Raw genomic sequence first — 24,318 nt, forward strand, 5'->3', positions numbered from 1 at the left:
AAAAATGCTCGGAAACGTTCGTATGGCCTTGGAACAACATTCGGAAAATCTTCGGAAATTTTCGGTCTTGAAAATGCAAAAAGGGTGCTCAAAAAGAAACAAGTTGCTTGAAAGATGAAAAGTTGCTCAAAAGTTGCCGAGCATTTTTGGGACAGCCCGAGGTGTGGCTCAAGTTTTTTTGGCCCCTAAAGGTACCAAAATGCCAAAAATAGAATTTACATTTCTATATTTCTTTGCGTGCAACCCTAAACGAGACCTTGACGGCTAAAAATATTTGAGTTTCGCCGGAACATCCCAAATGAGACCAAAACCCGAAATTCAGTACACCTCTAAGCGAGACGACGAGCATCCCCACTTCCCCCGAGGGAATACCTAAGTTCTTAAGTCCATTTATTACTTTTCGCCTTTTGACTGACTTGGACAACCCTTTTTGTTTGGCGCCTAAAATTAAATGTCAGAATCGAGGAGGATCAAGAGAACAGGACTAGACGGAACTCCTGCTCTACATGGGCGTTTTACGTCAACTTCGCTTCTAAGCTGTTAAACATGTGCACTGGTACTTCGTATCGTTCCCTTGTATGCCGATGCGGACCAAAGGATTTAGTGTAGTGGTATGGTGAGTGTAGAACAGGCTACCTTCTAAGCAGAAAGGGTACGCGTGGCTTGCGACTTTCGACAGCCCACACTTGAAACGGTAAGTATGTACTGTCCGCAACACCATAAAACAAGAATTCAAAATTAAACGTAGTAAATATAAAATTTGTGCTCGGTTTGGTCTCGTTAAATTTGTTCTTTAAGGACTGTTACCTTGACCTAGACTGCACTCGGCATTTACGGTTTTGTTGTTTCTAAACTAAATTATATAGAAACTTTCTCTTCCTTGTTATATTTAAACAGACGACAGTTTCTGGTCATATATTATTGAACCATGCAAATTAAAAAACAAATAAGTTGAATAAAGTAGCGCGAAAAAGTCAATTTAGAACCACTAATATTGACCGCCAGTTGATATCCTTTCATGAAATCACCAATGAGAATGTTCATAAGCCTAAAAACACGTCAGAATCGCTCAGCAGGCGCAAGTAGTCCTAAGTGGAAATTGAATAGCTCATATCACATTATAAAACAACGAAACGAGCAGGTGAAACGGGATTGTCGTTAAGTTACGCTGTTGTGTGTTCTCTACCCGCCGGTGTACAAACATATATTGACAGAAGTTTCACACACGCGGAGTGCGTAGACTAAGCCGACTGGGTTCACTTTCAAAGAGCTTCAAAACCCGAAAATATGTGAGGTAGGTACAGGAATTTTTTTTATGTTTTGTAATGGCATAACTGTTTGTAACAGTTCGACATTGGCCAAATTAGTTGCGCGCGAACGAAGTGCGCGCGATGTACTCGGTCATGCTGAAAACCGACAATTCAGCGTAAATGGTATTACCTTGACTCGGTTTATTTATTTAGATAATTAGTAAAATCGTGTATAAAAACAACTGTATGTAGTTCCGTTCTGGGAAAAACAATATTAATGTCATGTGTCATAAGGAAAATGCGGTGAAACTAGTCCAAACTAAGGGTTCATTTCCACAAAGGCGTAATGGGCTCTCTCGGCGAACGCCAAAGCGGCCGTATTCGCAAGCTACACAAAATTATGAAGCTGGTTTACCTTATTTTTATAATACTTGTGGATCTGAGCTTTACATATATCAAACGTGAGACTATGTCGATATGTTAACCAAACACCTGAGAGGAGGTCAATACTAAATTTGTTTGAATCTTATTATCAGTCAAAATTTCACCATATCTTATGTACATTTCAATTTATTTAACAAGTAATTGTTGAAAATAACTGCTTTTCCCGTTTCATCCAACGTTATTATGCTTATGACATTCTGTAGATTCGCGTTATCGTTACATTTGCGCGCAATGAAATTTTGTTAGTTTTTATAAAGGACTGTTAAACTGAATATCTAATCTAATAAAGGAGAGTTGTGAATAAAAAAGATAACCCCTTTTTAAACTGATCCAGGACAACCGTCAATAAAAAGATTCTAGAATTAGTTTGGAGGTTTGGAAATGCGTCTTCCATCAACTGAGTTATTTTACTTTAGAAAAAGATGAATCTTTCGTAATATACATTCACGATAATCGTTGTATTATATAGCTGTTTGTTTTGTTAACTACTGTAATATGAATGAATATAACCCCGATATAAACTTCATATGAATATTCTATTTACGCGAAATGAAAACAATGAATCTAATATTTGCAATGGATTAATCACTCTCTTTGAAACTGTTCAATGACTGATTATTGAACTAGTTCTTCCCAAAGAGTTGATTCAATTATAGCGAAAGCCATTTACTGCAATACTGACATGAAGTACAAAAACCTGATCTCAGGTGTTGTTACAAGACTTTTGATTACTATGATGTAAGTAAACGAGTAAAACGTATGAACGAAACAGTCAAGTTTCAAGGCGTCTCGTCTCCCCCACAGAAAGAACACCTGGAGACTATGGGGACTTACAGAGACGGCGGCTTGTTTTGGACGTAGGGAGACTTAGACTGTCCCAAAAATACTCGGCAACTTTTGTTATCTAAGCAGTTTCTAGACCAAAGATTCTCCGATTGTTGTTTGGAGGCCTTTCGAACGTTTCCGATTGTTTTACGAACTTTTCCGAAGACTCTGAGGAGGTTTCGAAGATGTTTGAACCAACTTACGAGACGGAATATCTGGACAAATCAATTTTACAGAATCTGCGCTAGCAACATTTTCGGCTAAAGAACGTGGGGGGCGGGCTCAGCCCCCCAAATTTTCGTTTGGGGGAGGTGCTACAGCCTTCCCCCGCCCTGCCTCCCTCCTGCTCTGCCACCTATGGGACATGGCTATTTACACACACACCCTCTCTTATAAGTCCTCTCCAGAAGTTCAATTTTTGTTAAAAGGATCGACGCTGAGATTAAGGAGTTTTTGCATAACAGAAAAGGACTCCGGCCGGCTTGCAATGATGATCCACTCCCTCTTCCAACAAGCTAATAAGGGGAGTTAGAGAATTCCAAGCTGGACCCTCTGTCCCACATTAAAGGGTTGCACATAGAGATATTTGGTTTATGACAGAAAGAGACTGGAACAAAGAGTGTTTGCATGGATACATCATAGTATGAGCCATCTTGCACTTTTAAGAAAGGTCACTACCGATGCCAAGTTTTAAAAATATCCCTTCTATATCTTCAGAGATATCCTTGATTTTGTGTTTATCTTTAAGTGGAACAATAAATGACGTCATTGTATTCCTCATTTGCATAACACAAAAACTTGAATAACTCCTAAACGAAAGAAGATCATTCAAAACGGTAAACGCCATTCTTCTTTATTTGTAAAATTATTTCAAATAAGAATCGATTTTTACTTCATAGGCACTTTAAGACCAGCTCGTGTTGTAATCATCTCTTTATTCCAATTTGGAGAACATATTTAACAAGTGCAAGAGTCATTTCTAGTTCCCTCACCGACATAAAAGCAAATGCAACAAGAAGCTTAAAGGAGGATAAAACCGGCAGAGAATGTTTAACTGATATCTCGCCCAAGAAATTTTTATTTACAGCCTAACACTCGCATCGCGGTACGTACCTTGTCACAAAATTCAAACTTTGATTTAGTATCGGTTTTCAGGTGATCGCCTTTCCCCTTCCCTCTCAGCGCTTTTGCTGGTACTGCGTGAGGAGAACCAGCTCGGCTCCAGGCGCCGAAACTGGCTCGACCCCATTCTTCTCTTACAAGAAAATTTTATGCGCAGAGGATGATCTATAATCCCTCGCAACTTACAATCATTTTCTCGTACAAGAGGACTGGGAACAAGTAAGATGAGTATCGATTAAATTTTACTATTTAGGTGAGTTTCCTAATAGGGCGGCATTTCTGAATTCCTTTTGCCTCCGCTCAAAAGTTTTTCGCATGAAAATAAGTTTGATTTGCACGAAAATCAACGTGCAGGTAAAACTCATTTTCAGATGAAACATTTTGAACCCGATTCGCTTAGCTTTTAACAGAGGCGAACCGGGCATCTCCCAAATGGCTTTTTCCTTGACTTTCCTCGCAATCATAGGTCACCAGACGAATTAGTGACTACAGCTTAGGAACTAAAAACTTTATTTGTAAAATTTCACGTTTAAAATTGCTCTATAGATGTTCCGTGACGGTAATCTATCATATTAAAAAGCTGAAACAGTTTTCCACCGACTTTCGGCTTTAATTAATAAAATATCATTTTGCACCATTTACATCCATTTCTGTTCTTTAGATCACCCATTGGCAGTAAATTTAATGGAGAAAACCGAGTGATTGTTTTATCCTTTGCTTTGGTATTCTTATTTATTGCTACTGACTATCCGGGTGGTAGCATAATTCCGTACCATAATTTGCGTTCAGTATTTTAAACCTCAATCTTCCTACGTCGCTACCATTCAAATGTAAATAAAAGTTAACTCGAAAGCTTCGCTTTTAGATGTGTCAAACTGTGGGAACTTGAAATCTGGAGATTTATACAAAAAAAAACAGAGAATCTCTGTTGAAAGCTAAAAAATAATAACAAAATATACATAAACTGCATCAAATAAAAACAATCAGCCGCCGAGAAACAATGAGCAATAAAGTAGCGTTGGCATAGCTTAGGGGATATCAAATATTAGTTTGAATCAATAGAAACTACGGTAAGTGATTTTCACTACTTAACTTGCATGACTTCAGTAACACTTCGTGCTAAAAGCTTGCCCAGCACGCTATTACGCCCTTTACGCACACAGTGCTAAAAGCTTGCGGCGTTCATTTCAAGCCAGGATAAAAGCTTTCCGCGTTTATGCAGCTGAGATTAACATTGACATGTAAAATACTGATGTTATCAATAAGTGAACATCACTGAAGTAAACAATGACTGAATATAACCGACCAGATAGCTTTTTTTCTCAGGAATTAACTATTTTGTTAAGTTAGTTTACTCGAGCTTGACTTGTAGTAATGCCAGTTTGAGCAACAAAATAAACGTTTGAGCGAGCACTAGTTCGAACTAAATTGATTAAACGTAAGAAATTAAAAAGAAATTGCCATATCGTAGCAAAGCATTACTGAATATTGCACTAAGGTAACTTTTCTTTGTGTTGATTTAGCGTTTCATTTAATTAGGCTTGACTTTTGTTGGAAAAGGTTTTTTGGTAGTTAAGTAATAATGCATTTACACTTTCTATCAGAAAGCAGGCTATTCAGATGTGAAGAAAGGCCTTACTTTGGCACCTCAATGCCCATTCAGCGAGAACACAAAAGCAACTAACAAAAACTAAATTGAAAAAATTCCATTCAGCACAATAGCAACATATATAAGAGCGTAAGTGGCAAATCTATGAAATATTAACATTGTCAGATCTTTTATTTGCATTATGAACATGATGAACAACTTGTCTTTCTTGAAACACTTCATGTTAAATCTGTCACAGTCTGGTTTTCTCTTTTACCAATTAGATGATTCCATTTCCTAATATTCTTGAATTAAATTTGCTTAAAAAATTCACCGCCATCGCCGTTTCCTCTGTGGGCTTAAAATATTTAATTTTATCGAAGACCATATGCACGAAACACCTCGGGGAGGTCTGTAAAGAAACTAATATTAGTAAAATCAATAATTCATTTCTTTCACAGTTTATAACGTATTAATTTATGATTCAATTTTTGACATAGACAGAGTTGCAAATGAAAGAAAAATACAGATATGTAAGTGAAATATTTCTTTGTCTTGCAGATATATAAGATAACACTTGGCACAAAAAGACGGATTCCATAAATGGCTTTTTCTGGATACGATAATCCAAAGCGAGGTCCTTAAATTCCTGTCACAGCAATCCAAAAGGATTTTATCAATCAGGCTGGCAATGGAAATGAGGCTGTACATAAGCTTGTGTTCGTCTTCACTCGCTTACTAGCATCATGGCACGACAGCGCAATGAAGACTGGTGAATTTTGGAACCATTGTGAGCTGGGCATTCGGTATATTCAGTGATAATTTTAAACACAACAGTAACAAACAGATGCCCATCTGGAAAAATGACGTCGAGCCTAAAGTTTCAACACACGAGGCAATCATGTAGGTTGCTCATCCTAATGTTTGTTTTGGTTCTGTACATGTGTATTTGCGCTGTCATTTTTAACTCATTGGAAGAAGAGAACGACAGAACACAGTACGATTTTTATCAAGGGCTGAAGAAAGACTACAAGCGAAAGTACAACATGAGCGAGGAGGACTTTGTTCAGTTCGTCACCGACGCAAACGTTTTGTTCAAGCGCGGCTACGTTGGCGGCTACAGAGATTACTGGAATTTTTACCACTCGTTCTGGTTTACAACAACCGTATTTACGACAATGGGTAAGCATAGTTTACTTAAGAAATTCATAATTAAAAATCAGAGAATTTAAAACTAGTAGAGCTAGGGAAAGCCAATAGCGAACCCGGAGCATCAAGGAGATCAAGTGCACATTACACAACGAAAAATCAAAAGAAAAAACATCAGTAATAGCCTCGAGTATCGTATGTAAATTTGTAGTTCAGCGATGGACCGAGTTTCGTATTGTAAGGGCTCGAGTCAAACGAAGGGTTTTTTTGGGCATCTTTTTTTACCTGTTTTTGTCTGTTTTCGTGAGCTCGTAAGATTGCGGTGACTGAGCAATAAGTTCAGTTCCAATTTCAGCAATTTTTTTCTTTTTAATTTAGAGCTGTGTTGCGGTGTAAAAGGTGCTAATCTAACTGACTTGGCCGAAAATTAAACCTCAAGTCCATAAAACCTGTATGCCATATGGGTGCTTTATGGTCTTTATGCAGCCGGAAAAATAAGATTAACAAACAGACTGCTATGGTAAACTCAATATCGTTTATCGGGAAATGACGTGTTTCGTCATATTTCTGAGATAACATTCCCAATCTTTGTTGTATGTCTTGTGGGCCTTTTCTTTGTTTACGTCGGTTTCCTTTGAAATATGTCATATTGTCCACGTTAAACTGCAAATCTCCGGTAAATCATACCGATGGATCAGAAACGTAAAAAGAAAATAAAAGCAGTTATCGCAACCATATCAAGCCAGTAATTTAATATAACACCGCAAAGTGAGTTGTTTTAAACTACTTTCGCCAGTCGTTGGCAGCATGCATACAGACAGCCCTATACTTTCCATAAGTCGACCTTAGTCGCGCTTAGTCGAGCGATGAAGTCGCTATGAAAATATAATATTATAAAAGGCTTTTTGTAAAATTATTGGTGGAAAATCGGAGCCAGAAGCCAAGACTTTTAAATATAATATAAATAATGAATTTTGATGGGAATCAAGCGTTTAACACTTTTGTCTTGATGTGCTGTCATGGCTGTGCATAAATACTGAAGGCATATTAACAAAAAAAGCCTTTCCCCTAATGCAAGTTTCACACATCGCACTTGTAGTTCTATATAGCTGTGCCATACAAAACTAATTTAAATTTATCGCGAGTTCATTCTTACAGCTGCAGCTAGTCGTCTTTCAGTAATTAGTGCCAAACAGTCTTGGGAAGTCATTCGCAATTTTTAATTACATTCTTAGCTTTGACCTCGTAAAGGCTGGTTTCCAGGTGGTGTTTATATGATAGTAATTACGACAGTCAGACTAACTCCCCTCCTACGCACAGGGTTAAAATACATGTTAATATTTATTATTTTTTTTTTTTAAATCTTTTTCGGAAATGACCACTATTATGTTTGACAATCCTTGCTCTCCCCAATCCTTGCGCGACCAGTGTTTCTTGCACCTTTTTCGATTCACGCTTGACGAACTTAGGGAAAGAACGCCTGCTCAGTCTGCACATTTACCTATTTTCACCGCCGCCTTTATATTCAAGGAACTAAGTGTCACTTGATGGCGAATTTAAAGGCTATAAAACAATCTGCTGGCGTTTATCTCTCGTAGTGTGCCTTTCGACACGATTTTTCTGAAAGTCTCGAGAAATTTGTCTCTTTTCGCGAAATGAAGTCCCCGCGAAAAAACGTTACAATAAGGTAATAAAAATCGGAAGGTATACTAGTGCTTCGATAATATTTTTCAAAAAGGGACTTGTTGTCCTAATGATCCTCAAAAATAAAATAATGGTGACCGTATCTTGTTTTGATTATGTTTTTGAGATCAATTCTTCCCTACTGATCGAACCAGAAAAAATCACTCTGATGACGTACTTCTACAGACATCCGGGGAGGGCCTATCATTGGTTGTTTCTTGGTTACAGTTTTCGCGCTCGAGTAACAACCAATTAAAAACAACCACCGCACCCTGCACTGATCTCTGTGGTGCGACGTCATCAGTATGTTCGAGCCCCAGACCTCTCCAGCGCGTATCAATCGAGCTCACAAAGAGGGACATCTATTTACACCAGCTTTCTGCTTTAAACTTATTTTAGTTTTTATTTTCTTCTTCACTCAGGTTTTGGGCATATCGTTCCACTGACGTTTGGCGGTAGACTTTTCTGCATATTCTGTGCCCTTCTTGGAATCCCGTTAAACCTAGTTGTTTTAAAAACAGTTGGCGAACGAATCAATCAGTACATTTATAACACCGTTAAACATATCGAAAAGAAGTACTGTAGACGAAGGCACCCCTCCCATGTGGGGATCAAAGCGGCAGCCGTTTCGTTCATGATGATGGCGATGGTTATTCTTGTGGGAGGAGCCTCCGACATGATTTTTGACGGATGGACATTTTTCGATGGAGTTTATTTCAATTTTATCGCTTACAGCACCATCGGGTTCGGCGATCTATTTCCGCGAGTTGAGAAAGCCTCGAAACTGGACAAGCTCGGTCTAGGCGAAAATGGCAAGCGTATATTTGCCACGTTTGTAATGCTCACTTTTACGATCGTAGGATTGTCTGTGACTTCAACTGTTCTCTGCTCGATATTAAACGCTATCGAAGAAATGTCTCAAGTCCCCGCTACCTGGAGGAGTCGATCCACTTTCTCCAGGGAAGACGATTCGGTCAAGCTGAAAAGTATCAAGAAAGAAACAAACGAAGGACAGCAACAAGAATTTAAACATGAAATAAATGAAAAAGGCTGTGAAAACTCACCAAGCAATCGAATCTGTAATCAATAACAAGGTCGAACTGGGAGCCGATGGGAACCCGTTTCACTTAACATCCGGGAAACATCAACATTTCATCCGGGATTTAAATTCCGAAAACCGCCTTTTAAAATTGAAGTTCCACGTGGGAATTTTAAGCTGTGTCTTTTCACGGGCTAACGAAAAGCTAACATATAAGAAATCAAACAGCGGAGTACGAGAACGCGACTTTTTTTGAAGTGCGATTTCTTGGAAATACATTGCCTCCATATTAAGGCCACTTGAAGGACTGGAAGCTTCGATACAGAACATACGCGAAACCAGGCAGCCAATTTTTAGGCTCGGTCAACCAATCAACTTTCTTTCAAACAACCGCTCAGTAAAACGATGGCTCGGGAGAGAGGGTGACCCTTCTACCAAGGATTTACTTGGGCCTCGCATTTTTGGGGACTTCAATTAACTGATAATGGCAACAGAAATCGAAACAAGAATTCTGTCAAGATATTTTTTATTGTGCAACAAATAATGACGACAGAAAGCTGTGGTACAACGAACCGTGACTCGATATTTGTTGGTTGTGCAATTAAATAAAACTATTCAAAATTGTGTTTGCCCCCCTTTAAAAAAATTGCAAATATCCCACCACATTGCTATTTTAAGGCGATACTTCATTAAAACCCAAGTAGACAAACGTCTTTTTGCGCTCTCAGATCTACCACCCCCCCCCCCCCAACCTCCTCCTCCTCTCCCACCCCCAAAGAAAAATTTCCATACAGATGATGTTGCGTGCACGGGTCAGGTGTAGTGTCTCTGATTGGTTTGCTGCTGGGTCGCAAATTTTCGCGCGCGACCAACAACCAATCAGATGAACTACACGGATCTATGTAAAGAAACGTCACCAGTTTAGAATTGTTCGGGTCGAATCTCGGGGGAGGGGAGAGTAGGGGGAGTTGAAAGCGCAAAGGTTGCTTACTAATTATTTAATAAACAAATTTAAAAATAACCCCTCAGAATTTTGATTACGGTTTTCGCTGTGACTGTCAATCTCAGATCGTTCCTCCGCGCACACTCGTCGCAGCTGGTATCATACATTTCTGAGCGAGCTGAGCCCGCGATCCTCCTTCATGTCCAAAACGGTGAGGTCGCTAGGCAACATGGAGTAGCGTTACGACGTCAATTTGAGAGAAACTCTTTCAGTAATTCAGCAACATTTCCATTTCAATGTCCATAACCACAACTTTTCTTCTTGATACCACGATGCACCCGTGTATGCTTGTACTGCAGTTCGTGGAAGAGGTCTTAGAGCTTTAAACAGACTTGGTATCCAGGCTAAAAATATATTCTATCTGTGCACTGCGCTGAACAGTTCTCGAAGCAGATTTGCTTCTTGCCAGAACATTTACAATCCGAGAGCGATATTTGCAGTTCGAATAAAATTGTAGAATATTTACACTTGTTTTCAGACCAACCCAAGCAGTTCCAGGACTTCTAAGGAAAGTTCGTTTGATTAAGAACCGTTTGTTCGCCGGGTTTCTTGAAACATAATTATAAAACACACTGGTTGGGTCTTTGTAAACGGTGACCGCGTTCGCTGAACGCTTGAATGACGGATGAGTTTACAGCAATGACGAATGGAAATTTCCGGGACCTTGAAAACTGACCACTGAATTAAAAGTAACCGCTTTTTAAGCACAGAACTCGTGAATACTGGTTTGACTGTCATGTTTTTTGAACGTGCTGAAAAGACGGTGAACACAGTGAAGTTGTTGTTTTTTCTTCGAATATGTTTAAGCCTGCAAAACCCTGTTTCGAAAACATGTTCGAACATGTAGCACCATGTACTCTCCACTTCCAAAACACCCTTTAACAAGTTTCCAATACAAACAATTCAATTTTCACAGTAATTCTCCACGACGCCTCCAACGTAAAAATAATTATCACTGTAGCTCTACGCGACTTTCTTCGCTGTTCCAAATACAAGAAAAACTACAGCACCGAAGACAAGGACTACAGCGTTTAAATTGAACACGTCTTTCCAGCTGTAGGAAACTTCCAATATATGACCTGTGATGAGAGTGCCAACAATTCCTACGTAAAAAAGAAAAGAAGACAATCGATTTAGACTCTTGAGGGAAGCTATCAAAGCATCTGTGTTCACAGAAAGAGTCCAGAGTTTGTCATGACGAGTCACAGTTGCCTATTTTCCACATCTTCGGAAACAAAAGCGTGACTTTATTTTAAGCAAAAGTCAGCTTGAACAACACGCAAAGGAAAAGAGATTTATCTAAAAACGTAGACTAATTGTCGTAACAAACGTAACAACAACGTTAACAAACGTAAACTGAATTTCATGGACCAATCAGAGTTTGAAGGAAAAAGACGTAGCCGTTTCAAAGCGCAGCAAATCCACTGCATGCAAGCCGCGTCGCGATTATAATTGGTTGTGTTTCTGATTGGTTAAAAAATACTCCTGCTGTGATTGGTTAGTGAACGTTGCACGAATTATTCTAACCAATCACGGAGCCCAACAAATGCAACTATGTTTCTACAGCCAATCTGAAGCATTTCATTTTCTAATGTTGTCAAGTCAGTCCGGTTTTCGGTAGTTAAACTCACCTGAAAGCGCTCCTGCAGAATTCATTATACCTTCAAGTAGAAAACGAACAGAATGTTAGTGATTTGATAATCATCAAAAAAACACAAATATCCCACGCTTAATCAATGCAATACAAGTGGGAGGCATGATGGCCTTATGGATAGCACGCTGAACTATGGATCAAGCGATCCAGGTTCGAGCCCTGGCCGTGGTCACTGCGTTGTGTTCTTGGGCAAGACACTTTACTCTCAGAGCGCCTCTCTCCACCCAGTTGTATAAATGGGTACCGGCGAAATAATGCTTATAGGGGGGGGGGGGGGGGGGAGGGTAATCCTGTGTTAAATTAGAATCCCATCCAGGGGGATTAGAAATATTTCTAGTCGTTTAATGCTACAGACACCGGGATAAGCTCTGGCGGTATGGGCCACTTGGTTCGACGCAGACTTAACCTTACCTAGGTCAATACAAACGTTCATATCTTACCAAAGAGTGTCCCTGCATACTTTGGTGACATGTCCTGTGGTGTGACGGGTGAGCCCGCGTTACCCAGCGCGTTTAAACTCATGGCCATCATCATACAGAACAGCGCCTGACTGAATGTGCCTGACTTGTTTATGAGTATCATGAACATTGCCCCGCCACACATGGACAGAGTCTGAAACAATAAAATGTTCAGTTTTGTGAGTTGCTTTTAATGTATAAAAGGCGATAGAGAGTTTGAAATGGTGTTTTTTTAAAAAACAAAACAGCTAAAGCATAAACAAACAAACAAAGAAACACACGACCCTTTCACAAAGAAGCTTCTTCACCCCGACATTTTTTTCATTTTTTTTTTTTTTCTTTGCATATATTCTCTCTTTTTTTTTTTTTTCCTCTCTTATTTATATTTTTTTTTTTTTCTCCTCTTTCTCTAAAAAAAAAAAAAAAAACCCCCCCCCCCCCAAATTCACGTGGTATGCAAAGTGCCAGGTTTCATGGCTAGCAAGGTTCACTCTGATTTAAATTAAATTTCTATATTTAGAGAGAAAGCCACATCAGCCCTGGCTGGTTTTCATGTGGGTGCTCTATCCAGATTAAATTAGAATTTAGAAATGTTGGTTTTTCAGGAGGGACGGAAGCTGGAGTGTCCGGAGGTACAATTACCTGGGAACAAGGCGAGAACCAACAACAAACTCAACCCACATAATTATAGCAGGGGCCGGAATTAAACCCAGGCCACATTGGTGAGAGGCGAGTGCTCTCACCACTGCACCATCCCTACTCCCCTTGTCTTTGTGAGGATCATTGTGCTGTTCTCTTAGGAAATAAGCCACTTTATTATATAAACATCAGTGAAACAGGAAAAACCACGAAAGCCGACACCAGACAAGGCCCGGTGAAGAGCCAAAGACCCCGGACGACGCGACAGCGCCGGCCGGAGGGCGGCCAACGACGCGCCCCGACGGACCGTAATATCCTCTATTTACTACTTGCACATTCCCTTTCTCCAACTAAGAGTAAAACAGGGAACTGGTAAATAACATTTTTGGGACAAGACAACAAAAAAGCTGACAGGGAGAAACAACACTTCCAGTACTTCATGCTACGGAAAAATTAAGAATAATTATTATTTAGGAGATTTTCCACTCAACTTTGCATATTTACCTGAAAAAATTTCCTAACAAATGTTACTGACGACCCTATGGAAATAATCGAAAAAAAAAAAAAACTAAGAAATTAAATACAGGAAATGTTACACATTACCAGTAACTGCTGTCTACACTGAAACAAACAATTACAAATTTTCCTTGCTGGTGTAGCCAAATGTAGTAAACAAGTGAAGACATGAACAGGATAGGCTAGTCTCCAAACAAGTTTGAAACCAAACTAACAAGTTTAAAAATTAGGGCAAATTGCTCTTGAAAAATATCTACCAGGTTTTTTAGTTTAGAATCATTTGTCATACAACAACGTACATTTTATATAACAAAGTTTTAAAAACAGCCCAAATAAAATTCAGTGTCACATACACACCAAAAAAATGAGCTAAGAGTGATCTGCATGCATGTAGGAGAATACCATTTGGGATAGGAATCATTTGTTTTGCAGAATTTTTTAAGCACAAACCTTTTCTAATCATGTAATCAGCCAAGCGTCCTACAAATAATGCAACTGGAAAGTACAGCAACCAGGGAAGAACATTAAATACCCATTTCTAAAAGGAAATAAATGACAATATCATTAACAGAGTTAACCACAGCATTTCTGGTTAGTACTGATGATGATGGTAAATACATGTACTTATTCTCAGTTATATCAACTGAACTACTAAGTAAATTTTTTAGCTTTTTTTAATATCACTGTTTCCTGTTGCAGTTTAAAATGAATTTCAGGCCAAAATGCTTTCAATTTTAATTTAAATCTTCCTTTGTTCCAGATTTATTGCTATCCTTCTTAAACAAGAAAATGTAAAATAATCCAACCATTTTGAAATCATTTTGACCTAAATTTCATTTTAAACTACAACATATTTAAATAGGGAACAATAAGATGGTTCGTAATGTGGGAATTGTACAATAATATTGTACAATGCCAAGATCAAACAGTAGTTTTAAGCCACAAAAATAAAATCTCTGCAACCTATTTATTATTTTAAAGAAAACCAAGTTTTCTTTGTTTTGAAGGTAGTGTTGTGACAAAACAAGACACAAATTGCAATGACGATACTGTAAGTGAATTTGTGATCCATATATACAATTTTCTAGTATTGGTGAATTACAATACAGTCAACTGTCTCTTAAGGACACCTCTATAAGACGGACAACTATTTAAAATGGACACTTAGTGTTGGTCCTGTTTCTGCCATTTTCCAGTCATTTTACTGTAACTAAACTTCCTATAAGATGGACACCTCCCTAAAACAAACAGTTGAAGCTGGTCCCAACGATGTCCTTTTCAGAGAGAGAGTTGACTGTTACACTTTTTAATTTATGCCTGTTTAGGTAAACACATCAAATGAACCCAGAGCTAACATACCTGCCAACCTTTTATGGGTCAAAGGCGTGAGATTTTTTTCCTGAGAGTGCCGGGATTTCCGAAGAAGACACGACCATCTCCGAAGATTTCCGAACCCGCCGAAGTATTCCGAAGACGTTCCGAAAGTATCCCAGTTCCAGTTCCAGGACGTGTTTGGCTAAACATGACGTTGTTTTGGATACATTTCTTGTCAAAACTCTGAGATTTTCGGAAAAAGTATCGTCATTTTACTCATTTTAAACGGAGTTTTCGTTTCTCGCATTGGTTTGAGATGACATTTTTCTCGATTGTGCGTCAGTTATGGCTTTACATATAATAACTCACATTTTTCGACTAGGCATGAGAAATTGCTTCGCAAGGGTTAGTTGGCGTGAGATCGAAGTTTTCAACTCGCAGGCATGAGACTCACGCCTAAGGCGTGAGAGTTGGCAGGTGTAAGCTAATTGTAGAGATAATGACCTACTTTGCTTCCAGGATAGTGCTCTTCAAAATACATGGGAAGCCAAGCAAACACGTTCCAGAATGCACATCCCTGACAGAAATGAGTAATGACAAGGGCCCTGAAACAAACAGTAAAACAATAACACAATATTGATAAAAATGAAATGTTCAAGCATGGGACAAAGAAAAAATCTGAGTCCGCAATGGGAATCGAACCCATGGCCTCCCAAATACCAGTTGAGCACCCAACCAGTATCTTGGAGACCAAGGGTTCGATTCCCATCAGGAATCAGATTTTTTCTTTGTCCCACACTTGTGACAATATACTGAGCTTCTCATCTTTAAGTATGATTTATCACCGAGTTAAAAAAAATTACCATTTTTATTATTACAGTATCACACACTTGATGATTTCGACATTGCTGATCCTAGCAGCTATGCAGGATGCGTGTCACATAAAAACCTAGTTAATGCCCAACTGGTACATTATGTATCTTGGAGGCCATGGGTTCGATTCCTGTTGGGACTCAGATTTTTTGTTTGTCCCACGCTCATGACATATTGAACATTTCATCTTAATTATTTATCATTGAGCTTAAAATTTACTGTCTTTATTATTTATCAGTAACACAATTTTAAAAAAAAAATTCCCAAAAATATCATTAAAAAAAGTGGCCAGCTCTGAACACCACTTCCATTAGCATGAAGTGACTACAAGACAGTATTTCTAGTCTGACACCGTAGGATTACCCCAACGTTGAATTCTGGACTACTCAATCCAAGGTCCAGTACACTAAACATTTCGCCACTGTGCCTGACTTTTAATCGAGAAAACACAATAAAAAAATAAAATACGTACCACACAGCCGGATGTCTTGAAAATGCTCCCCAGGGGACACTGTGTAAATGCGCTCTCTCAGAACTACTTGCTTCAACCATTTTAATGTTCCCAAGTGCAAGCTGCTCTCGCCTTTGATGTTGCTCTGGTAAAACTAAATGGAATCTCCAAAGATATGCCCATAACAATGCCATGAGACCATGAAAAATGAAGACACTATGCCAGCCAAACTGAGCCAGGAATATTGAGCCCACGCTGCCCATGAACAATGTGCTATGGAGGAAACATAGTAAAAAGTAACTTGTAAACAAACCGCAAGTAAACAAAAAATGGAATTTGGAACAAAATAACATTGTGTAGTTCCATAAAATTAATTATCCATACCCCCACCCCTCTAGAAATTCCAATAAAGCTTTATATATTTCCCTAAAGTTTTGGCCTTTGAGACCCCTCCCACCCCCAGGAATTTACAATCCCTTCTGTGGGGGGGGGGAGTATGGACATTTTCTGGAACCACACATTCATATTACGTGCAGGGATAGATATAGAAAACAATATAGCAATTATTGGACAAGGTTGGCCAAATATCACTGCTTGTTTTTGGTGAGCATACCATACAATGTACTTGATTAGATGATTTGTGAGAGCATACGCTACATGTAGTTCAGTAATTGTAACAAAGCAGACAAAAGAGAACAGTTCAAAATTTACATCACAAATCAAAGACCCCTTTGTCTACATTCTTTTTTACACACAAACAAAATCACAGATACAATGCAAGCTCTGTTCGGTACAAAAAAACATGAAAAATGGCTGAGGGGATTCCCTGCATAAATTGGGGACTTTTCTAAAACAATGCTTAAAAAATGAAAACAAACTAATGGTAGGTATAAATTTTACTCCTTACCCTACAGGGCCACCGGCAAATATTGTACTTGTTAAAAATGTCCTGTCCTTTATGGGAATTCTTTTAGCAATGATGTTTGTTAATGAGGGATAGTGTAGGCCTGAAAGAAAACAAAACATTATGTTGATTTAAAAGAAGCAATGATTTAATTACATAACTGATGGCAGGTCATATCCCTTCATTAACTATTATAACAACAAATGTCCTGTAGCAGGGCTGTCATTAAGTTTTTATGCAGCCGTAACATTGAAATTATCACCCGTAGCAATTCGTTCTGAATGCAAGTATAAAGTAACACAAATCAACATTTTCACCTGTAACATTGAGTGAGCTCAGCCGTAACAGGTGTTACGGGTTACGGCCCTTAATGACAGGCCTGATGTAGCATGCGTCACTGTCTGGAAAATACAGACTATCCTTCATGGAGGTGTTGACTGAGTTGGAAGGCAATCTAGCCTCCGGAGCTTGTTCTTCTTTTGGTAAACGTCGGCACCAAGAATGTGTACTCCAACCTCGTTTTCAGAGCTGGTGCATTTTTGGGTCAGCCGTGACCAAATGCTCAAAGGCCTTGACAGATAAGCTAAATCATTAATGCACACTTGACTTTGTAATAAGGTATTATGGTATTAAGAAGAGAACTTATTGTTATCCTTATCAATCCCTGTAAGTATGAAAGAATGATATATTCTTCTCCAAATGAAATATTACCTTGTGACAATCCAGTGCACATCCTGGCAGCGATTATGATCATAGTTGGAGATACAAAGAGTATTGGTGACACAGGGAGAAATGGCACGGCAAGCGTTAATAATGACCAGACAACTGCTGCCAGTCCCAAGATGACCTCTCCACCGTACTTATCACTTAAATATCCACCAACAACTTGTGCCGGCATGTAACCCCAGAAGAATGCAGACATGATGGCTCCCTGAAATAAACATAAATTATGATTTATATATCCTTACTGATGCATAGGGAAGGAGAGATGAGAACTTTGCTTTATGACCATGACATACAGATATCTCACTGTATTTGTACTCCACAAAACTGTGTTAATGATATTTGTACTCCACAAGACCAGTTTAACCAGTTCCGTATTCCTCTTGAGCGTGCAAATGATTATAAAACTTTGGAAAGTCAGTTTCGGGGAAAAGAAAATGTTGGGTAATAATATATAATAATAGTGTGTAGTATCATACGCTGTACACTTTTACCCCTTTGTCCCTACCAAAATACTGCAAGACTTGTAAAAATATACAGCAATACCACATACTAAAATGTCTTATGAGATATATACTAGATGCACGGGACGAAACACGAGCTGTCAGGAAACACACGAGCCAGGGGGGGAAAGGAGTGGGACAGAACGAGGGCACGCCAGACGCAGAGAGGGACGAGGGGGGGAACCGCGAAACGCCGGAGGCGCATGGCATGGTATAAAATCATTTATAACCACCGATTAATTTTCGTGCAAGCTCATTGGACAAAATGAATCATAGACAATACACCTGTACAATTTGATATCTGTTGCCCGATTTTATAGACAAGTGCAAAACAAACAAAGAAAGTCACCTTTTCAAGACTGACTTTTTTATTGATAAAGTGTGTTGTAGAGATTATTCGGAGGGTTATAAAATAAATAAGCACCTTTATGGCTTGCATGTACATTGGAGGATAATGCCCTTGGCTGGAAGATTGTCCTCAAAATTTCATAGTTGTCCTTGAAGCTTTGCTTCTCGGCCAACTGTTCATTTCTTGGACAATCCTTTAGCCTTGTGCATTATTCTCCAATATACAGTTTACCAGCCAACTGAGGGCGTTTATCTACTAAATAATTATTATATTACTAGATGAAGCAAGGTACTGAGATAGCTGGGTGTCTCACTTAGAACACAACACAGTGGCCCTGGCCATGACTCAAACCCTGACATCTTGGTCAGATGCAGATCCAGGCCGCTTTCACCGTTTTGTGGCAATCGGTTCAATTTTTATAATAAATATGGAGTTGAAGAAAAATTTTTAAGTTTCAAGATCAAAAATGCAACTTTTAAGCTTTCAGGATAATGGAACTGGTCGACATTGAGCATGCCGCTGGCTCGCTCCTTTGGCACTTGTGTTATCGGGAATGGTCACCATGTTTCCTGGATCCGCGCCTGTTGATCCAGAGTTCAAGCAATGCACTAACCAGTACCCCACTACTATAGTATTAATCTCGCCCAAATGATTGATATGAAGCCATTGGGAACAGGTGAATAGCAAGGGATAACAGCAAGTTCGCTCATTTACATGTATACCTAAGCCTAAGTTATATTTTATATGTACACATGAAGATATACATGTATAGTTAATTGTGAATTGCGAAATAAACAGTGCAAAAGAAAGAGATCTTCACAAACACTACGATCTTCTGCACTGTGTATCACAAATGAATGCACACACCAGCTGGAAGATAAGGCATGTCATCATCGATCGTCAACTTACATCTATCTCCTTGTCCCAATTCATGTCAGAACTCATAGCAGCAAGGCACAAAGGGATAGCTGATCTGGCAGCGTACAATAGCAGAGTGCCACAGAACATAGCCACTATCCAATGCTTTCTACTTTCCTCTGGCCAAGTCTGAAATCCGTTATCTACTTTACGTCGTCCACTATCCATGTCGATTTTCAAACGGATCGGTACAGAAGTGGTCATTTGTTTTTAATGCTGTTCGATGGTTAAAATGGTTCCTGCTTTGATGTTCAGATCGATCTGTAAACATATATCGCAGCAATACAAGTCTGGGCAAAAACGTGTGTTTTTCCACGATCTTTCCAATGATTTCTGCAAATTAAGGAAGACCCAAAATCCACCTACGCGACAGCGTCCATATTTGATAACGAGCACATCTTCCTATCCAAAACTCTTTGAAGCGTTACGATCTCGCAGTCTTGCGCTGAGTGGAGACGTCTTGAGCTATGTGGCAATAAAGAGAAATAATCTTTTAAGTACCCGGTCGAATAAATTGCTTTTGAGTCGCCAAAATCCAAAATATTCGTCAAATCAACTCGACGCCTTTTGCCACGTCTGTCGAACCGGAAAGAGCCATGCAACCAAGCCTGGTGGAAGTTGTTTCCACGCGACTTCACGCGAATTATCGTTATTGTTCCCAGTCTCTACATGCATGTTTATTTGCGGAATGTTATCGATATATCATGAATATATCAGATACACGAGATATTCTTACCTTATCCATATGCACCAATCCAGGTCTGCTCTAGGCGCTTTACAAATACGATAGATATTCCTTAAATTAGCTGAATAAATCTTAAAAATTAAAAATTTACATTAAAAGTAATAAAAAGTAAAAATCGCTAAGAGTAATAATTTTTTTTAAAAATATATTTTTTTTTTTTTTTTTAAAAAATTTAAAATTTTTCCCTTAAAAAGAATTAAAAAGACTTTAAAAATATTTTCTTTTACCAAATAAAATTGATAGTGGAAAAAGTTAGAGAATTCTTATCTTGGGTGGAGTTTACGATTATCATAATATTGTTAATTGCGCTTCTACGTCTTAATTTACGACATTTACCGATATCTTTACTTACTTACTTGCTTTGGCCAAGCCCAAGTGGGTGGGCCGGGTATCTTTACCGACACTAATCTAGACTGTCCACAGCCCCAGCAAACAAGAATTGGCGAGCAGCGCCCCCCCCCCCCAGCGCCATGGCGCGCGCCAGCCCGCCCGCCCGCGCCCGACGAAAAAATACGAAAAAAATGAGGGCTGTGAACAGTCAACTAAAATTCCCAGGACGTTGTCTAATACTGTTCTAATTTTGACCTTACTTGGTCCTTTGAAAAAGAAGTTGTCAAATTTTCTCTCCTCCTAACACATAAACTAGTCTAAAGGAAATAAAGTAATCGCCAAAGTGAAAGGATCTTGATATTTCAAACAAATTCTCACGAAACATTTAATTAACTTTCGATAGGGCAACCGACAATGACGTTAGCAATGTATCTTAATAATTCTGCTGATAATTAGTAACTAAGGGAAGATAATTTAAGAGATATGCACGCTAATAAGCAGCTCAAAACACTACTTTTTATCAAGCAATCGCTGTAAATTTAGCTAATTTTCCTTAGAAGGAGAAGAAAGTTCGAAGCAGATCATGAGGTTGACGAACGGAAGTATCTAATGGAAGTTAAGACTTGAATTACAAGTATTTTTCTCACTGAGTAAGATCTAGAAGAAGGCGATAACGTATATTTACATGACTGATGTTGTAAATTCTAAAGTAGACTAATGAGTCGCTTGCTGTTCGAAACGACTTCGTACCTAGCTCTGAGATATCCGCGTCGGCAAACAGTCTTAGCTAATTCTCTACAGAAAGAACCCTTCCCACTAGCAGGAAACCCTCGAGGAAACCCCTTGGAGCACACTTCGGTCTAGAAAGTGCTCAAAATGCGTAAGTTGCTCGAAAGGAAAAAGTTGCTTAGTGGAGAAAAAATTGCTCGAAATATGAAAAGTTGCCAAAACGTTGCCAAGCAACTTGTAGAAAGCCCTACTTGTAGACAGACACCTAAAAGGAAGGGTGTCTTTTGATTTTAGGGATGCACAACTGTGGCACGTCTTGTTTACCTATGCTCAGATATTATGTGACGTTACTCTTGCTGCGTGTTTTTGAGCTTATACTTCAGCTGCCGAAAAGGAAAACAAAATACGCGATCTGAGATCTCAGACACATTGAAATAGCAAAGGAGAGTTCACTTAGGAGGTGGAAACTACCTGCGCGCGGACTCCCAAAACAGCTTGAAATAATCGAGCCCTGGGAAAGTTATGATTGACCCAAATGTCTCAAAATGTGTGTACGAATTATCCAACTATGGACAGGATCTTTCTTGATCTTTCTTGTAAAATACTGTGATATTTCTGGAAAGAAGCAACACCGAAACATCAGCACAAAAACCTGCTTCTCTGATCTTGCAATCTCTTACCCTCGATCGCCGAGATAAAACTTGTTGAGACAACGCGAGATAGCGCAATTTTTAATTCCTCAATTTCCCTTTAAAACTTAAAAATGTCGAGAAAAACGTCTTCCTACTCCTGAAGCGGAGAAGTAACCGCGGTTGTCGACAAGCGGACGACTTAAAAAAATCCTTTGGAACCAGAATAGCATTTTTCAGTAAAAAAAGAAATGAGTATTTGAAAGAATAGTTGGAAAATAGAATCAAAGCTTTATTTCTGATCTATTACTCATATTCCACAGTTGGTCTCCCGGTAGTGCGTCAGAATCACCAAAAAAGAAGTTACGACTTCTTTTGTTTCTTAATTAGCCTCAAACTGATTTTACGAAAACAAGAGACCTTCCAGAACAGGTGTTTTGGATTTTCAGTTCACAGGACTGATTCACAGCAACAATAGCCGCTATCGTGACTTTTTCCGCTGACTTTCAGGGTAAAAATGTCATTTGTATCTACCGCGATACTTCTTCTGTTCGTTGTCACAACCACAATCAATCATTTGTTGGATAGAGGGTAAGTTTACTGCATTGTTTTGAAATCAAGAACGTTTTTGTGTTCATAAAAGGTAGCGGTACATTATCATCCCTTTAACGAGGAAATTAACTCTATTAAAGAATTAATTTCAACTTTTACTGATTCTAAGTAGACATAATCCAATTTTGTCATACTTTTGTGTAATTTAGTTTGAACTGGCAATGATTTTTTTTTAGTTTTAAGGTAGAGTTTTTCTTTCTCGTGCTATGTGCCCCAGCACAACTGACGTCAGATGTTTTCGTACAATACAGCTGAGCTTTGAAGCCACAGATGCCAAGCTCTTTTGTGATTTAACTATCGGGAAAAATGCGAAAAAGTTTCCAAAATATATGGATGAAGAACTGTTGACCATTTTTTTGGAAAATTTTTACAGTGCAAATGTAAGTTATGCTCAACGCACTTCTAAGACTTTTTAACAACAACGCTTGGTGGTTTTCACGGTTTCTCAGTTTTTAATTATGTCGTAATTATAGCATATTCTGAAAACTGCGCTGTTCAAGCTGTTTGTTATTTGAATGCTTATTTTCTAATGTCTTTCTTATATCTGACTCAATCAGTTTTGCAACAAGAGAGTAGTTGATCGAATATCTATAGATGTAAGTAAGGTCGTACAATGTTATTGTAATGGGTTATTCAAAACCGCTAGGGTCCAAAAAGAGAGCTAGGGCTCCAGGGTTATGAAGATTTAACCTAAAAATAATACATATAGTTAGGTTTTAGCGCTACGTGATGGGGAAAAAGAGGGGAAGGGGGAGGCGCACTGGGGCTCCACTTTATTTAATGATCCAGAATTCTAGAACCCAGCCCAACCCCCCCGACCAAAGGGAACTAAACAACGCGAAAATAGGTCACTGTAAATATGTTTCTGTCATTTGTTTTTTACCCAGGTTGGGCAATTACGAGGATCCAAAAGATACAAAAACCAACGAAAAATCAAAAAACGGTACACAGACAACAGAGTCTCCGACCCCCATAACACAAGCAAACTCGTCCATCTCGACCAGCGATGAAATGCCTACCGGTACTATGGCAACGCCTGAAGCAAACCAGACTGAAGCACCAACGAACGCAAAGGAAGACACGACCGCTGCACCGACTACAAGTCTTAGATGAATATTGCTAAACTTTACATCGGATCATTTGACGCAATGTTTCAGTTTTAGCAAACTGCCAAACCTCAAGAATGACTAGACTAAGGCGAAAAACTTGTATAATTAAGCTAAAATGCCGTGTATTTCAATATTATGGCAGGATGTTCAGTACATTCAACTCCTCTATATTTCCCACCTCAAAACTAGTCAGATTTGTTCGTTTTTGTAACGGTAAAAAACACCTTTAGACTCTATTTCGATCTGAAGACACAGTTGAGGAATAACGACTGGGTATGCCATTGCAAATTCCTGTTCATTTATTTTGCATTTTTTTTGTCATTTAGTGACTTTTGTCTTCCGTTTGCCAACATACCGAGCGCTGGTCTACTGTTGTAGAATTAACACCGGTTCACCGTTACCGTGTAATTTCCTTGAAGTTGTTTCGGGCTCCTGGCGTGCTGCAATGCCCCAATGCAGAGAAATAAATATGGCGGGAAAACTTGTCAAAATCTTTGAACTGGATTACTGGAGGCGTGACTTGACTCAAATGACTCGTGACTCAAATGTTGTACCAATGTAGAGCCTGGCCGGTCGAGAACCCCCAGGGCTATTACCAATAGTGGACTATACGGTGAGGCTTCGCCCGAAATGGGCTCCTTCTTTTGTCTGTATAAAGTTATAAACGAGTTGGGATTTCACATGTTGGACCGCGGGACCGGAGCGGCCCCGCATAAAAAAATTAGTAGATCGCACCGGGCCAAGAACCACATCCCTAGG

At 39.0% G+C, this 24,318-nt stretch overlaps 2 protein-coding genes and 1 long non-coding RNA gene across 3 annotated transcripts; 2 read left to right on the plus strand and 1 right to left on the minus strand.

Annotated features, from left to right (window-relative positions):
• The first annotated feature begins 1,198 nt into the window (after positions 1-1,198).
• Positions 1,199-9,883, plus strand: LOC144652605 (potassium channel subfamily K member 15-like). The gene is made up of 3 exons (XM_078512670.1): positions 1,199-1,294; positions 5,791-6,411; positions 8,484-9,883. The coding sequence occupies exons 2-3, from the start codon at positions 6,093-6,095 to the stop codon at positions 9,149-9,151; spliced, it is 987 nt and encodes a 328-aa protein (XP_078368796.1). The 5' UTR covers positions 1,199-1,294; positions 5,791-6,092; the 3' UTR covers positions 9,152-9,883.
• On the minus strand, positions 9,610-20,107 carry LOC144652577 (voltage-gated purine nucleotide uniporter SLC17A9-like). The gene is made up of 10 exons (XM_078512632.1): positions 19,397-20,107; positions 17,624-17,843; positions 16,916-17,015; positions 16,030-16,281; positions 15,193-15,289; positions 13,821-13,908; positions 13,359-13,393; positions 12,198-12,369; positions 11,735-11,764; positions 9,610-11,206 (listed from the first exon to the last, which is right to left on the minus strand). The coding sequence occupies exons 1-10, from the start codon at positions 19,607-19,609 to the stop codon at positions 11,067-11,069; spliced, it is 1,347 nt and encodes a 448-aa protein (XP_078368758.1). The 5' UTR covers positions 19,610-20,107; the 3' UTR covers positions 9,610-11,066.
• A 2,187-nt stretch (positions 20,108-22,294) lies between these two features.
• Positions 22,295-24,030, plus strand: LOC144648777 (uncharacterized). Its single transcript, XR_013569766.1, has 2 exons — positions 22,295-22,429; positions 23,338-24,030. It is a non-coding gene; the product is annotated as an uncharacterized LOC144648777 (long non-coding RNA).
• Positions 24,031-24,318: the final 288 nt, after the last annotated feature.

Source organism: Oculina patagonica, chromosome 4 (genome assembly GCF_052425735.1).
Source record: "Oculina patagonica isolate OP01 chromosome 4, crgOcupat, whole genome shotgun sequence".
Lineage (NCBI taxonomy): Eukaryota > Metazoa > Cnidaria > Anthozoa > Scleractinia > Oculinidae > Oculina > Oculina patagonica.

Coding starts and splice junctions, on each gene's coding strand:
- LOC144652577 (XM_078512632.1), bottom strand. CDS start 19,609: ATGACCACTTCTGTACCGATCCGTTTGAAAATCGACATGGATAGTGGA. Junction 13,909..15,192: donor AGCACTATCCTGGAAGCAAA/GTAGGTCATTAT, acceptor ATTTCCTTTTAG/AAATGGGTATTTAATGTTCT. Junction 13,394..13,820: donor TGATTACATGATTAGAAAAG/GTTTGTGCTTAA, acceptor TTATTTCCATAG/GGTCGTCAGTAACATTTGTT.
- LOC144652605 (XM_078512670.1), top strand. CDS start 6,093: ATGACGTCGAGCCTAAAGTTTCAACACACGAGGCAATCATGTAGGTTG. Junction 6,412..8,483: donor AACCGTATTTACGACAATGG/GTAAGCATAGTT, acceptor TTCTTCACTCAG/GTTTTGGGCATATCGTTCCA.